We start from the raw sequence: 16972 nt of genomic DNA, 5'->3' as shown, positions 1-16972 counted from the left end.
AAACCGATCATCACATCACATCGGTTTGGCTTGGAGCATGTTTTTTCCTCCTTTTTTCGCTCCCTTTTCGCTAACGACACAACACATTTCCTTTCTGCGTGTGTGTGTGTGTGTGCTTTTTTTCTTCCTATTTCGCGCATCGATCGATCAGCTCCGCCGTTCGATTGTGACTATCCAATAAAGGATGATTGGTAAATAGAGTTGTAACCGGAGCAAAAAACTAGCTCCATCTCGCGAACGATGCCCGGGGTTTCCGTTCTCTGCAGGCATTGCTGTCTCTTGTTTTCTCGCTTAGAAGATCGATTCGCCGATCGGTCGGACGGTTTACGCGAGAGGTGCCTTGTGACTGTTTAAAGATTCATCTCGTGTTGCATGCCAATTGTAATGCGCTCTCGGCATTCCTTTCCTGTCCTTCCCTGTCATTGCCGCAGCTCGCTGCATCACTGTGATGGAATGTCTCGGAAGCGCGAGCAAAGGGTGCACTAGGCCGGGGACGTAGCGACGTAACGCAAAAACCGCAGCCAGCAAGTGTGCTCACCGCAATGAGCAAACAGCTTATGGTCACGGCGAGAGAGAAAATTAACTTGTTCCATCACAGAACAGTCTCACCTTCGCGTTGAGGTGCGTTTGGTCGATAAATATGTATATTTATACCGAAACACTATCTTTTCCTTTATTTTACTCCTTTTTTTGTTGAGAGAGATTTTTCGTACGTTAAATTAAAAAAAAAAGGATGTACCTTATCGATATTTACCGATTATTATTGCAATTATTTCAGTCGGACGAAACAGAAAGAGTTGAAAAACAATTTTTAATAAACTACAGCCATTCAATTATTCCTCCTGCTGCTTTGGCCAGAGGTGTGATAAATGATCATGCTTCCGATCGAAGTAAAATGAAAAGATTGTATAGGTAGCTCTCAAAAGGGGCTCACGATACGTCAGCATGAAACGGCTTCAATCAGCCCCCGGGAGGATGACCCGGCCGGTTTCCGGCTACAAGCAGCAATTTTATCCATTTATTACACGTAAGCAGCTATCTTTTAGCCGGTGAATGAATTGATGGACGGTGAAAAGAAGAACAAAGAAAAAAAGTCTCCCAAGATATCGTTTATCTTGTAAATGAAGTTTTGTGATCATTTGATTAAATTTAGTAAAATTAATGCTCATTATCCCTTAGCTTTCCTTCCGTTTCAGAGGTCCCGTGGTGTATGTGCGTGTTCGTGGAAAGGATATTCGTCTTTCTCATGTTTTGCTTCTCAACTTTTTCTTCACAGGAAACCCGTTCGGAGCATCCTTACAAAAGGAGAAAAAATAACCCCACGGACGAACATACACTCCACAACAAGGGGTAGACGCTCGCGCACCAGTGCGAGCGCGTAATACCGGTTCAAAATTTACAACATCGCACGGCTTGCGAACCTAGATCAGCCCAGTCGACCAATGGGCATATCGGACGAGGGCAACCGGCTGGAGGATATTGGACCCCATGAGGCACGGCCACCGCAGGGCAGTCCACTGGAGCGTAGCGCTAGCACCGGCCAACTGATGGGCAGCAGTGGGGGCGACCCGAACAGCCCACTGTCCGATCCGCACAGTGACGATGGGGGGGATGATTTTGCGCCAAAGAGGAAGCAGCGACGGTACCGGACGACGTTCACGAGCTTCCAGCTGGAGGAGCTGGAGAAAGCGTTTTCGCGGACGCACTATCCGGATGTGTTTACCCGGTAAGTTACGTGGAAGTATTTTGGGTATTGTATGATCTCTAGAGGGCCTTCTGTTTCTCAAGAATTCAATCCGGTGCTCTGAAGCCTCTCTCAACTCATCTCTCGTTTTTGGTGAGCATATCAATCCGATATCTCCAACTTTCTTTGAACTTCTCACAATTAACCTGACTTCATCTACAGAGGAGAGTTTAAAATGTTGAGGTGTCTTGAAGTCTCTTTAAGAGATGATCGTAGGTTGAAGAACGGACTGTCAAGCTGGTGAAGGAGGCCCAAGGAGCATCAGGATTATGCTATCTTCTCCTAGATTTACCAGTCGTCAGATCTGATCATTGATGATCTCTCTTTACTTTGGATAAGATTCTTGTTGTTTTATACCGTATCACACATCACGTAAATGAGGTAGATAGTGTCAAGCTTTCATAAATGAATCCGGAACTCCACAGTCCAAATCAATGTTCAAGTTCTAGAGGGGCGAGTTTTGAGGAATTTGCCTGGTATTCTGTCGGTATCTTGGGTCTTTTGGAAAGGACCTCAAATGGGTAACTGACCAGCATCTGATTATCATTCCAATAGTACATCATCTTAAGGCTCATGTCATGTCCGGTGTTGTGCAAATTCTTGGAAAAAAATCTTCACGATTTCATTCAAATTCATCCATCCAAGCTGCCCCTCTAGAATTGATAGAATGGACAGTGAATTAGTCACTGACACATACCGCCACATCATTATTTCCTTCACCGGCCATCTCTCAATCACGACAACCAGCAATCCGTTTCGGCACTGCAGTGACAATGTAATGAATCCCAATTATTGTCGTTGTACAAAACAAATAGCAAGTCACCGCTGCTGCGCTGACCACGACAATTATTTAATCAACATTTCATTACCCTTGGCGGGCGCAACCACCAACACTGCTCGCTGCTCTCTGCGCGCTAGAATGCGCTGCCATGCCCAACAACTGTCGTGTGGTGTCGTGATGACTTGACGGCGTATTCAGCGCTCTAGCCGTATTTCGTGCTCGGACGGCATTGCATAGTAGTAATTCACTAACAATAATAACAGTGCCCACACGCTGTGTACACCGCTTCGCCGTGTGCTGTTTTAAAAGTTTTGCGTGGCATTATAATTTCATGCTCGGGTGCGAAATGCACCAAATTATGCACCACCGCCACCACCTCTTAGGCCACTTCCCGTCCCGCCCGTTCCCGCCTCTCCCCGTGCTCGTCCTTCCCTTCCTTCTCCGTCACTGTTCGTCCGCATGTGTGTTGGCGAAAGTGCAAACACGCTGTTCCGGTCCCCAATGTTGTTGTCAACCGACCTGGTCGGGCCGACGGCGCTGTGCATCTGCTAAGCCGATCAAAACTGTATCATTTCAACATCGTTGGCGTGTGATCGTCTCTACGTTTCTGCACACACACTCACACGAACAACTAGACAGGCAAAAGCACGCAAGATTAAAATGTACATACATTTAATTAATATGAATTATAAAATCATATCTCTTCCACTCGCTGAACGTTACAATTATTTGTGCGTGTAGTTCGCGTTTAAAATATTCACTGATAACATGTTGTTTCCAAGCGCAGGTCGGCAAATGTACTTACGGTGCATGAAGAAGGAAAAAAGAAAGAAAGAAGAGCGGACATCAGCTAATTGAGAACTATCATAAGCACGGTTGACATTTTGACATCACTTATCGCTGTCGCTATAATGACGTTGATCTGTGCTGTCAGGTGAAAATGAATCCGGTTCAATTGACCTCTGTCGGAGTATTGTGACACATATGAGGAGTTAAAAATTGCATTACATTAGAGCAGTTTGAAACTTAATTTCAACCTAAACCGCACTTGAGCTTACTCGATGGTTTTTTGCGTGCTTTTTGTATGCGATGCGTTTGTTTGTTTGTTTGTTTGCAAGCGCACCACTCATTAGCAGACCTTGTGGCAGTTGTATTCATAATTAATCATAACGCTTGACGAGCCACTGACTGACGGACGGTCGGATGGGTGACCGAGCTTACTCAGAGCTCCTGCATACTGCCTGCCTGCATGGAAAGGTCGCTAACACAATAAATAAACATCGGGCTTATCGATATAATCAGCAGCTCGCAGCACCAACCAGCATCGCTCACCAATGTCACCAGGAAACGCCCAGCGCGAATCCTGTCGCTGTGAACACCGGTAAACGTTATTTGTCGCTCTATTTGGTTCGAGCGAATGTGTGTGTGTGCGTTTCGTGTTCTGCAGCAGTACAGAACTGAATGGTTGAAGCAAACGACAAACAACAGCAACTGCGAAACAGTTACAACGAGCGGCTATAAAAAAATTACGCTACGGGATGCATTTGCATAAAACATAATACAATTTGCATATTGATTAAAATTTAATTACTCACATCGCTTATCGATCATCACTGGTGTTTTTCGTACCCCTGCTTACACCAGACGAGTCCCTTCCGTTTTGTGAGCTCTTCCCTTTTTGTGAGATTGACCCCTGGAAGATTGCCACTAAGTTTATACATTTGCTATAAAGAAAACAAAATGCTTAAATCAACACCCATATTATTATAGCGAAGTGGCAAGAAACTACTAATAACCCTGGATGTAGTATTTTTATAGCAAAGTTAAAGTGGAATTCTGACCACCCTGTACCACTGTGTTGTTTTCATCATGTAGTTAATTTCTTGTATTTTTTTCTCACCTTTTCCAGGGAAGAGCTAGCGATGAAAATAGGACTGACCGAGGCCCGAATACAGGTGAGTCATATAATGATGTCTACCATTGCGTTTGACTGCGCACGTTCTAGGAAAGTGTGGCTACAGTGGCTACAGTCGGATCGACAAGCCAACGTTCAGGAAAAAAAAACTTCGAAGAACTCTTTCGTGACTTGTGTGTGTCTGAGTGAATGTGTTGAGGTGTTGTTTTTTATTATTCCCTGTTTGTTGTGATACAACGCAAATTAAAGGCAACAAAATCTAAGAAAGTGGGTGATGTAGCTTTTGCTTTCCTATTCGCCAATGAACCCGCCATTGCAAAGACATACGGACAGGCTGCTGGTGCTGCTGCTGCAGGAGCAGGTTGAACCAAACACGGAAGCGTAGCACGCAACGTCATTAGTACTACTTTTCCTACCAATTGGTTTGTTAAAAGGGAAGCAAATTAAATTAGCTCCCGTTTCCACACTCCCTGGACCAAGCGATCATAGGAAGAATCCGGGCAGGGTTTGCTGTGTGCTCGGGGTAGAGCTCGATCAATTTAAAGCGATTTTTTATGGTTGACTCTTAACACTTTATTTAACTTAAAGCAGTCTAATGAGTTGACCTACAACATTGCATATCCATGGGCCAGCTGTCAGCCCAAGTTCAATGTATGATACTGTATGCAGAAGCTCTCGATCATCATGTATCATAATGCATAAAGAAGCAGATGAAAAAAAATCGTAATACAAATGAGTTAGTATTTTCTATACAACTCAGTAAATATTTTATAGCAACCCTTGAGTGACATCTGAGTACATCTGTCACTGACGGTCAATATGTATAAACGCCAAGATGTACCATGTTTATAGCAATTTTTATAGCAAATCAGTGCTGAAAAAAGCTTCTTTCTTCCATTTGAAATGAGGTTTATATAAAAAGCAGGCGCTTACACATACGCAGACGGCAAGGATGCATGTAATCGCGTTCCTTTTTGTCTCATTCATGTATAAATGCTATTGATTCCGTTTCCTCTTTTGCTCTCGGTCTTTCTCGTTCTCTTTCGCTGGTCGGTACGACACGATGGAAAAATCCAATGGCTGGTTAGTTAAACAAACAGATTATCGTCGATCACGTATTCACCACCACCTCTTCATTCCACCACCCATCGTTGGAGCCACATAAACACGTTCATTAGCATATTTATTATGCTGCTGGTGGTTGGTTGTGGCCTGTGCATGCACATACGTACGTACGTTCGTATGCATGTTTGCGTTCGATCTGCGCTTTCGTGTTCCTCCCACCGTGACTGTCGGTGGCATGAATTTTCCCCTACCAACCAACGCTGCAGATGGGTGGAGTTGGGAACCTGGGAACATCATCGGGTACAGTACATAAACAACTCCAAACCTCCCGCCCAGAAGACAACAGTGCGACGCAATTTCATACGGCACACCAAGCCCGGCTATCGGATTGGAGACTGAAACCGTTTATCTTTTATGCATACACCACCCGGTTTCGTGGACCGGGAGGGTCCAAAAAAGGGCCAGAGAAATAAGGCACGATGTTGAATCACGCATAAAAATGGACCTTCTCTGGCATGTAGTGTCGGCGTCGGTGTTCGTGAGCGAGCTAATTTGTCGATGTTGGCAAACTTGGCCGCGTTGTTTGGTACATAGAGCGAGCGAGAGTATCGAACCTCCCTCTTGGAGCCTATCGAAGGGATCGTGTGTGTCCGGAAGGGTGTCCTGGGACCGACGAGGGGGGGTGGGGTAACACGAACGCCATAATTGTTGGACTGGAAACCGGACCCGGGCCGGAGCCGTGCCCAGGGGTGGTAGGCGATAAATTTAGATTGATTTAATTACGAACTAAATTGAAGCAATGTCACCTGCGATTACCTGCCGAGCCTGCGTTACCAGCGTTACGAGCGTTCTGTGCGCTTGCGAGAGTGTGAGTGTGAGTGCGAGTTGCACCGAGCACTAGACGCGCGGGCAACCATTTTCCGATGCAGTGGGAATGAGAATATTTAATGGGCATCATGTCGTCTAATGGCAATTCAGTCGGTCGAGGCTCAAGACTTTGGTGTTGGTGGTGGTGAGGGAGCTAGTGAGTGAGTGAGTGATATGTTTCTGTGTTGAGTTAATTCCAGAAACCGACCGGTACAGCTGAGCTGAGCGCTGGGCTCAACCTAGCGGCCCGGAAATTTATTGCTTTAATTAGTTGTTTTTTATGACGATGATTTTACACCTTACCCATGGGTGGTGGTGATGATGGCCGTACATACATACGTACAGAGAGAGAGAGAAGGAGAGAGACACACAGAGACCCGATATCCTAGTGCCAGGTAAATGGCATAATTGAATTTTAGTTTCCTTTTTATCGCAAACCGCGCTCGCGCCCTAATTTATGCAAATAGATATGAGCCTAGCCATACGGTTTGACGTACGGTGGGCATCGAACGTCACGTCGAGGGCATCACTGGTGGTCACTAAACGGGGCCATTCGAAATTAAAGGATAATTAGCTAATCTAGGAGAGGGTGATTGAGCGGTCATTCTTCACAGAAGGAATTCAGGATAGAACAGAAAAAGCTTAACGGAACACAGAACCGAACAGCCTGATCCTGAGCAGAAGTTCTGCCGAGGGACCCAAAATTAAGGTTCATTTAGTAAACCAAACATAAAAGTCGTTCAAAAGGCCATTTCTGAAGATAAACAGCTAATTGTGTGGGCTCGGAGCTTCGGGACATTAGAAGGAAGCAAACACACACAAAAACACGACGGGGGAAAAAGGCTACAATTTTTATAGCTCCATTTTATCTCACTTAAAACAGCACATTTTCCTACCTATTTATCATGCCCGTTTTCGCCCACTACAATTACAGCACGAAAGTGCAGCGAGCAAAATGGAGCTCAACTTATTGTTATCCATTATGTACTGTGAAATTTAGCGATCGGAAACCCCCACTCGGATCACCTTCGGGACTTTTGAAGACTATCAATTTCACGATTTATCCATTTGCTGCCGGGGAGGGCATCCCGGTATCCCGGCGGCAGCCATAATTTACAGCCCGTTACACGTGGATAATCACGATTTTTCTATTAGACAAATGTCTGTTATTGGGAACCCGAGCGGGCCGGGCTGAAGAATAGGTGTTGCCGAAGTGGGATCTGAGATTTCAGTAGCTGCTACTTGTGTTCTGTGTCCCGACGGAGGAAAAACCTCCCGGGAAACGGGAGCCTGAAAGAGAGGAAACGTTGCTGCTACTCCTCCTGCTACTGCACAGATCGTTATTATCGGGTCTCACGAATTGATCCTGCGGGCATATCATTGCAATTGGCGTCGATTTCGCAGAACCACACGAACATCCGTGGAACTGCGATCAAGCAGCTCTTCATGATATTTGCATAAATTTTTTTTCTCCACCAAAACCGGTGAAGCGATTCCCCATCGGGAGCAGTTCCATGCAATTCCGCACCTTTTACCGTAGTTTGCTAATTAATTTTATTGCATATAATCATACACAATCATTTAACGACGGTTCTTGTGTGTGTGTGTGTGCGTTTCCGAGCGGGGATTCGAACCAATCGCTCAAATTGGGCTAGAGTCCGTGGCGCGAGAGTGAGTGTGATTGGGCGATATGTTAATGTTTATCTTTATGTTTGTGCAGTCGGCAGATCTCGCCCGGGCTTCCCGACGGGCGACCTACGATCTAAACGTTTCATTTATCCGGGCCTACGGGAGAACAAATAACATAGGGGCCGGCCGTACCGAGTCTCGCCGAACCGGATGGGAATCGTTCAATTATTGAGCGAATTGGAAATGATACAGTTTGCGAGAAATCAAACAGTTTCTCCCCCAAACCCCAACCCCATAAATGGGCCCGATCGCCAACAAATCGTACAATGCTTTGCCCAGTACCCTGTAATTCTTGGTGTTGGTCGGGCTGAAATCGATCCTCAGATGTTGATTTTTTCGGATGCCAAAGCAAAATCGTTGGCCCAGACACACACTCACATTCACTCTTTCTTTCTGCTAATGAATTTAATTGAAGGACATGCGGAGCGCATAATGCATCAGCTTTGCAAAATGGTGAGTGAGTTTAATTAAATTTTTACCATTTGCGAAACCACACCGATCGGAATTGTTCGAAATGCGTTTCATTGCGAAAGTGCACGCACGATTCACCATGGCAAATACTTACTGTTGTCGGCTGTTCGTTTATAGCAGCTTTATAGCATTGTGGTCTCCGAGGCGAACACGGTGCGCTACGCATGGGCGCAGAAATAATCATATCACATTAAGCCAATAAATGATGCAGAACATTTGATTGATTCGATTCCGATGCAAATTTCGCTAATAATAGTCGGACCCGGTTTGTTTCTCTGCGTTGCCAGTTTTCGGCAGTAAAAAACGGGCCGGATGGATGTTGCATCGAGCAGGGAACACACGTGCACTTTCTTTTGTGCTTGTGAGTGTGTTTGTGTGTTCGGAAGGGCGGAAGTTGTGACCCACTCGATTGTGCAGACACAATCCAGCAGACTGGAGCATCACCACATGTGTTTTGTGTTTCTTGAGGAGGCAGCTCCTAGAAGTTCTTCGAACATTCCTCATCAGTTGTTGGAACGCTGTTGAAGAATAAGAGAGTAAAAAAGGCTACGGTGCCTAGAAGCCATAAGCCAGTTAATGCTATATTTCTCATAATTTCTCATCTGGACATCTACTTCAATGTCTGTAAGCTCTCTATCAGATAATGCTATAATTTGTACCAGTCTACTACCAAACCAAGTCTAAAAATACTTCTCACTTCATCACCTTCAGCTAAGCCTACCCTGGCCAGCTAGAAATGCAAGCTCGATCGATCGAACACACACCTAACCTTTACTTCAGGTTTGACACAGGAAACCACTCGTTAATCTCCCATTTGTCACTGTAATTCAGCCGGCTCCATTCAGCCGGGTTAAGCCATCGGTTTTTCATAAAGGTTTCCTCCCATACACGTCGCGTAATAGGATTTAAAGCTATTCGTTAGCTCTTCTCTTTTGCTAACCAGCTGAGTGACGACCATGCGCCTGTTTCAGCTTGCTTGTGGCTTGTTTCGATTTAAATGAAAATCCTCAACGTGGCCGGTTAACACCCCGACGCAGAAATATAAATGATCGTTCCGCCGGCGGTCCATATTCCATTACCCGGGTTTTTGCCGCCTTCGTTCACGATGGCCCCGTTCTTAATTTTGCTCGTGAAAAATATAATTTATGTAGCATGAGGGGTTTTTTTTCCTCCCTATACTCTCACTTTTGAGCGTTTTAAAAAAAACTAAACCACACTCACACCCCGAAAAGAGAAGAAAAATTCGCTGTCGCTGTTGTTTGTTGCTGGTTAGCGAAACAACTATGGCGTGAGCAAATTATTGTGACCATTCTTTAACGTCGCTGGACCCACATTCCGCACCGATGGGGAAGAGAAAAAAGAAGCCCCACCGCCCGACGACCGGTGTTGTCCAAGACCTAATTTTTCGTTTCAGTTTTTTTGATTAATTTTCTAAATTATTTTGACAGTTTAATTACCGTCGTTCATATAAATTTCGGACCTAATCGATTGGGGCCGAGGGTGATGATGATGGCGGGTGGTGATGGTGGACGTGGTGGTTTCGGTGGTCTTGTCTGCGCACAATCAAATCGGCGGCCTTTTTGTGTCTTGGTGTTTCCTTTTTTTTGTTGTTGCTCCCTTCCCAGTTGCGGTGCCGACCAAACCGAACGATGCTCTTAATTTAATCTTGCGAGGGTCAAATATTTGCATATTTAATTAACGATAATCTGTTCCCTCGCGTTTCGCGTTTCGTTCGTATGTCCGTTCGCGATCCTCTCTGTGGGTTTGGTGTCTTTTTTTTCTTCTTCTGCTGGAGACAAGACCCACTATCGACGCCTTCCGACGCATATCAACTGCATATCAGCTGTCAGAACATCCAGCCTTCGCGTTTCAATTGCACGTAGGTAGTGGAATGGAAATTTGGGGTTTGTTTTAAGTTTTATGAAAACTTCGGCAAAAAGCTCCACCGGGCTTCGAGTGGCGCGATCGTGCACAGCAAGCAAAACACACACACACAAGCATACCAGTAATCCGCAAGTCTGGAAGCCGCGGTTTCTGGGGGAGAAACATTTATCAAAACTGAAAATTTAATTATTTCTCCCGCGAAACAAATGTGGAAGCTGCTGGCTGTGCGGATTTATAGCGAGTAGATAAGGTGGAGCTGCTTTCGCTTCTTGTAGACTCGGGCCAGACAGACCGAGCGATGGAATGGCGTCAGAGTATTTAAGATAGCCGTGGAATGTAAGGCATCTTTAGGCGGGTTTGATCATGCGAATATGTTTTCGTTTTTCTTGAATTGAGTGTGTGTGTGTGTTTGTGTGTGTGTGTGTTTTTGGATAAACATTAACCTTTTTAACTAGAATGGATGATGTTTCGTGCTGTTTACACGCAATTGTTTTACACATTTATCGAAGGATGGAATTTTATAGCAAACTAGTTCACTATGAGAAGACTTCCTGTTCCAATGTCGTATTAATTATAATGAAACGATAATTAATTAATCCATAATTATTAACATCCGCTAAGGGAAGACGCTTCAAATCTTCAAGAATTTCCCTCAACTTGAAGAATTTCTCAGTAGAGATATCCAGGATGCACTTTCCTGGCGCAACTGAAACCCTAATAATCATCCTTCGCAACGTAATCATCATCCAATTCGATCTTCAGACCTTGCGACATAAAATCCCACGGTTCTGACATGAGTAGCTTGTCTTCGGGCCGCCCGGCGCACGGCAATCGAGATCGAGCGTTACAAGTTCCGGAACATCGTCGGCAAAGCGCCGCGCCACCAAGGGACACAGGTGAACCCGGGGACACGAACATTCAGACACAGACAATCGAGCGGATAAAGATGCGGATCAAAACGGAACCCGGACAGCCCCGTTGGTCCGGTGCTCGGTGCGTTTTCGGGGCTCGGGACAATTCTTTCCCGACCGACAAAAGGAAAGAAAAACTGAAATGAGAATCCCAGGCGCCGGTCGGCCGAGATTCTACGAACCACACGACAAGATTTGGATGTTCGATAAGATGACACTAAACACGTTTATCGGTGACACGAGCTTTGCCGGCTACCACACCGGGCGTTTGCGGGTTTTATGGGGATGAAACGTTTTGTTTTGATCCGGCACGACAGCATCCCGTCCGATCGCGTTACACATCAGCTTCCAACATGCTAGTAATGGTTTGCATTGACGAGGATCAAGTGTCACTGTTCGCCGTGGCTTTGTTTTTTTTTTGTTTACTGGCCGGAACAAATGGATGTTTCCGAGACCTTAAAATTACCTCAAATTGGACCAAAACTCACGAACTTTTCTGAATCGTGCGCTCACTGCTTCCTTCTCTTGCTGTGGCTTCAAAGCCGCAGCATCAGCTTCCTGCTAATTACTGACCAACTAACCCGTCGCCTGCGGCGTTCCGAAGCATCGCGATCGAGCAGACGAAAACCGTTCGCCCCACGCTCGGACCGGAAATCACGTAGGTGGTAACATTATCACTCATTAATTACGGTCTAATCTAATAATACTAAATTATATGTCTGGCACCGGGGGAAGGCCGTCTTCCCCGATGGCGTAAAGCAATATTTGTCTTCCCGATTGGGATCTCTTCACGCGCAAAATGATATGTGAGATGGGAGCTCGAGATGTGTGGCGCATCAGAGCCAAAAAACTCGTTTCGGTTGAAGTTATGACTGAGGGTTAATAGTATTTTGGAATCTTCAATTTTTCGGACGAAACGCATTTCGTGGAGCTACAACTGCACCAACCAGATCGCGCTGCAATGGGATGTATCCCACCGTCTTGACGTATCGCGCAAACGTGACAGCTTCGCACTTTAGATTGCGAAAACGTTTTGACAGCAGCATCCAGCGTTCTCATTAGCGGGTCGAGGCCACTCTCACGACCTGTACCGGATCGTACAGAATCGAGATCGCGTTAATGGTTCCATTACAAGCGCTTAATGTTTGCTCATGATATTAATCGCCCTCTTCGCCCGACGGAGACGGAAGGCTCCCGAGATCTGACAGCGAAAGCCTCAGAAAGATCACCAAAGCGATGTATGTTTCGTGGCTTTCACGCTACTTTTCCACCACAGCGGGAGGGCTTTTGTGAGATTTCTTCGGGGTCTGGGTCCCTTCTTTGAACGAAACCATTGAGAGCCATCGCCAGGGTGCGATAGACAGTGACATAAACGAGTTACTGAAAACGAACGCTTTCGGTCACGGCCTATCAATCCCGTAAGCGTTCACACTGCAGACGCCACGGTAGAAGACAGCTCAAACAAACATCTTTTCGGACGAGTGAACGGTCGTGAAAAGCGTTACTAATCTCTGGTAGGAACTGAGCAGTTCCCGTGTGTTTCTGTTGTGCCAGAGAGTGCCAACTGCTTCCCACACGTACGCAGATTAGACCACCCGGCTGGAGAAGGTTCTAATCAAATTTCGTATCATTACTTCTTCTCGTAAACGTTTGGAGAGGTTCAGTAAACGACTCAATGAGCTAGTGGAGTGGAGCTGTATCGACCGAGTGAGTGGCGCTGACAGATACGTATTTGCCTAAATAAACGAAAGACAACCGAAATACCTGATTCGGGAATCGAGTTTTTGATTGGAAGTGAGATCTTATCCGATGGAGTTTTCTCTTTTCTTTGGTTATGGGCGACTCATGATTGATGGATTGAGGCTGACGTATGATGAAATGCTGATAATAGGCAGGGCGTTCTCGACGATCGTGGCTATACTTGGAGATGATCTTACGCGTATGGGAGTTTTGTTGGTGGCTTACGAGCTTCATCTTGCGGAGTCCCGGTGGATGTGTAGTAGCGTTGCTGACCTTACGGTACAGTAGGACTCGGTTTCAAATCCCATCTTGAAAAAATCCATCTGTATATTGTAGGACTAATTTTTCAACTGCGGATAACTGAAGTCAAAGAAGAAGATCGGCAAAGAGGAAGAGAAAGCGCTTAGTTCCCTTATCCTTATTTGCCCCACTTGTTCTGCATGATCCTCCACAAAATTAATTTCGATGACAAATTGCGTCTAAAAACCAACAGATAATGGAATTCGTATAAGCTCGCGCGATCTACCAACGTCCGTCCGTCGAAGCAGAAGAACAAATAAACCGCTAATAGGGGCGCCCGGCTCGAAACAACTCCGATTAGTAATATGCGTCCCTCCTTCTCTCTCTCCCTCTCTCCCTCCCTCTGTTGCGCTCTGTCTAAGACGATCAATAATTTAAAATCAATCGCCAGAAGACAGAAAGAATTATTTTAAGCGTGTTGTGTGCGTAGCGAAAAATTATTAACGCAAAGCGTCTTAACATTCTTCTTCGCGGCCGACGCCGCCACCGCCAAAGCCACCGGTGTGTAATTGGTTTTTGTCCGCGCGATCGCGCGGCACCGGCTTTATGTAAACCGATCTGGCCTGCCCCGGGGAGCTTGGAAAAAGACAAAAACCCGAATGCCGAATCAGGCGGATGCGCCGCGCATCATAAACAATGGCACAGGCATACGGGAATAGAGCGAGAATTAGTTTCGATTATGTATTTATGAGGAGCGCTTCTTGTGGGTCTCTTTCTTTCGTGGGTTCTTCTTCGAAGGAATACATCGATTGATCTCCCAAACTCTCGTCACAAGCACCAAAAAGGAATCGATCGATTCCACTGGATTGTGTGTGTGTGTTTGTGAAGAAGGCGCACACCAACATCCATACAGAGAATGAAATCGAAATGATCGTAAGGGTAAGGAATAAAAATTATGTGTTTTGAGCGCAGCATGGTGCTTTTGTTAATCTAATTCACCCCGGGAGGCCTCCTGGTCCCAGGATGCTTCGTTTCCCTTCCTTTTTTTTGTTGTTGGTTCGATCGTTTTTGCCACGCTAACGATGTCCACGGCGGACCCGCTAATCACCTGTTGCACTCCGGCATTCGGGTTCGGCCTTTGGTCGGTCGGTCCAGTCGGCACAATGCCGCTGATGCAGGTCACGTTTCGTTTGGGAGTCCGAAAACGAGACACAAAATTATTGCTAACGAGTCCCCGAGGTCCACCAATTCCCGGTATCACCCGCTAATCAGCCGACGAATGGAACGTTTAGATGCTTATCTAGGGCACTTCGCTGGGGAAGCGAAAGCTGTGAAGCCGGCTCGCACATATGCAATATTAATTGATTTGTAAATCGCCAATGACACCCGAGCCCCGTACGCTGGCTCACTGGCGACAGCTGCCGACTGTTCACACCATCCAGAATGCTATAATGCAATAAAGTGGAGCTGCGTGGCTGACACACCCGAAAGAGCTGCAAATTGGGGCCTACCTTGTGTACACGCACTTGTGTGTCACCTTCTAATTACGCCCCAAAACGAATGAGTCCCGAGGGTGAGCCTGTGTGTGTGTGTGTGGGTATTGCAAAGGAAATTATCCAAGTCCAAGTTGTACGACGAAAAGAAGCCATAAAACCGAATTGTGGCCGTGGCCGGCTGCCTTGACGCTGCCCACGCCTTACGTGTGGTGCAGTAAAATGCGCAACTTCATCGCGACTTCAACTGCAGCGTCGCCATTGTTGTCCGTGCTCGGCCTTTTTTTTTTCACGGGGTGAGAAAAACAACGCGCCATCATCACCATTGCAGGATTTTCTTCTTCTGCAACAGCACGAACGCCCGCTGTGTGAGAGTGTTTACATAAAAGCTGAGCATACATTTTCAGGCCAACTTCGACGCTCACGATCTCACCCGCCCGGAGAATTCTGCGCAGACGAAATGCGAATTCAATAATGATAATATTGGTTTTAAGTGTTTACGGACCATAAATCAGGATGTGGTAAATTGGATACACCCTCGCCTGGTGGGAATTGAAATCTGCATCGTTTCGGCCGTACGGTTTGGCTGGACACGCGCGAGTGATTGGGTTTTCCTTTTTCTTCCTCGCAGTTAGGCCCAGTCCTTGAGGTGTTCTGGTGGTTCTGAGGATTCGACGGACCGGCAGCGTGTTAATTGCACCAATCAGCTGCCAGCCCCGAAGGCACACGGGGTTTGTGCTAAGGGAACGTCAATTACCGCAACGAACCAGTGCTCAAGATATGACCTCTTACCGGGAAAACCGTCGCTCAGCAGCCTGGAGTCATTTGTGGGTAACGAGCTGGTCGCGCTACCCGTTAGCAGGGAGACACTCTTACGCGAAGGGTTTTATCGCTGTTTAATGAATCTTAAAGAGGGTCTCTACAAAGTAGTGGAACGTGTACTGCGTGCAGTTTGGATGGGCTCCGTCGAGATAGCTCGGTTTATGCCATGAAGTTTGATGAACGCTCGAAAAGTACTTCGGCGATAGTGATCGCCATCAATCTCTTCGTCTTTGAAGGCCTCGCTTTAGCTTTAGGGAATCTCTTGGAATTGGGAAAGAGTACTAAAAGAGATGGAAAATGTGTAGAGTGTTCCATTGAAATTAAAGCTTGAAATGCTGATTGTTTTGGGGATGCTTCCGATTCAATTAACTTAATAAAGATATGGGTCTCTTTCAGGCTCTCTCTTAGTGGTCACAATTTCTCTTTTAGTGGTTTCCTGGTAACGGTCAACTAAAGCAAATGAGCCTTCGTTGAAAGAACAGCTCAGTGATGCTCATTCATTTATAGCAGCTCATAATACATAACGATCATCTGGTCCCACCGATATGACAGCAATCATTTTAAAGGAAAAAGGTCATCCAAGTTCAACGAACTTTGGATTATACGTCTAGGTATTGGATCTTATAAACCTTCATTCTATCTTCGTGATTTGGCCCTTTATCAGACTTCAAATGCCTTTCACATTGACAGATAAATGCTATAATAAACAAGTGTCTCCATCTTTTTCCGTTTGCTATAAAATGCATAAAATGGCTTTATGTTAAGTTAATGAGATCTTTTTGCATCTTGAAACTAAAATCTAACATAAAACAATGCTGAAGGACATTTTTGTTATCATGATCGTTTTAATATCAGACCCGGGATGTTCATCAACAAATAATCATCGCGTGTAGTAAGCTGAAGCATATGATCATTGTTATTCCGTTGCATCCACCGTTGAGCGAACCACCGTCGAGAATGGTTCCGGACGCGAAATTATAAATTCCCCCCACTCGGAGCAATCCGGCGAATTCGGCCTGCCAACAGCCATGGGAAGAGAATGTTCGCTCGATGAATTTCGATTCCGAGAACGACATTAAAGTAATTGAAAAGTACGGACTGGGCACGTTTCCCTTTTGCCGAGGACTCCCTTTGGGCAGAGCCATGCATTGGGAGAGGTTCGATATTGCCGAAGTTTTATTAAATTATCATCACGCTAAATGTCTGCACGGTCTGGGCGGCTTTTGCATGGTACGAAGATCGAGGATACATTCGTGTCTCTGCGTCGCAGTTGTGTCTCTGCGATTGTCGAGTGTTTGTACGATAATTCTATAATGGCGGCTCGGACAGAGTTCAGGGATTTTGTTTTCT

At 45.8% G+C, this 16972-nt stretch overlaps 1 protein-coding gene across 2 annotated transcripts in view; it reads left to right on the top strand.

The window, feature by feature from the left end:
- Positions 1-16972, top strand: part of LOC118513870 (homeobox protein aristaless) — a 61375-nt gene that overhangs the window by 41581 nt on the left and 2822 nt on the right. For both annotated transcript variants that reach the window (XM_036060174.1, XM_036060173.1), the window contains exons 2-3: positions 1277-1726; positions 4435-4480. In XM_036060174.1, coding sequence (XP_035916067.1) covers positions 1443-1726; positions 4435-4480 — 330 coding nt within the window. In that variant the 5' untranslated portion in view covers positions 1277-1442. The remainder of the gene's footprint in view (positions 1-1276; positions 1727-4434; positions 4481-16972) is intronic.

The sequence above is a fragment of the Anopheles stephensi genome, chromosome 3 (genome assembly GCF_013141755.1).
Source record: "Anopheles stephensi strain Indian chromosome 3, UCI_ANSTEP_V1.0, whole genome shotgun sequence".
Taxonomy (NCBI): Eukaryota; Metazoa; Arthropoda; class Insecta; order Diptera; family Culicidae; genus Anopheles; species Anopheles stephensi.
This window is presented reverse-complemented; position numbering and strand designations above follow the sequence as displayed.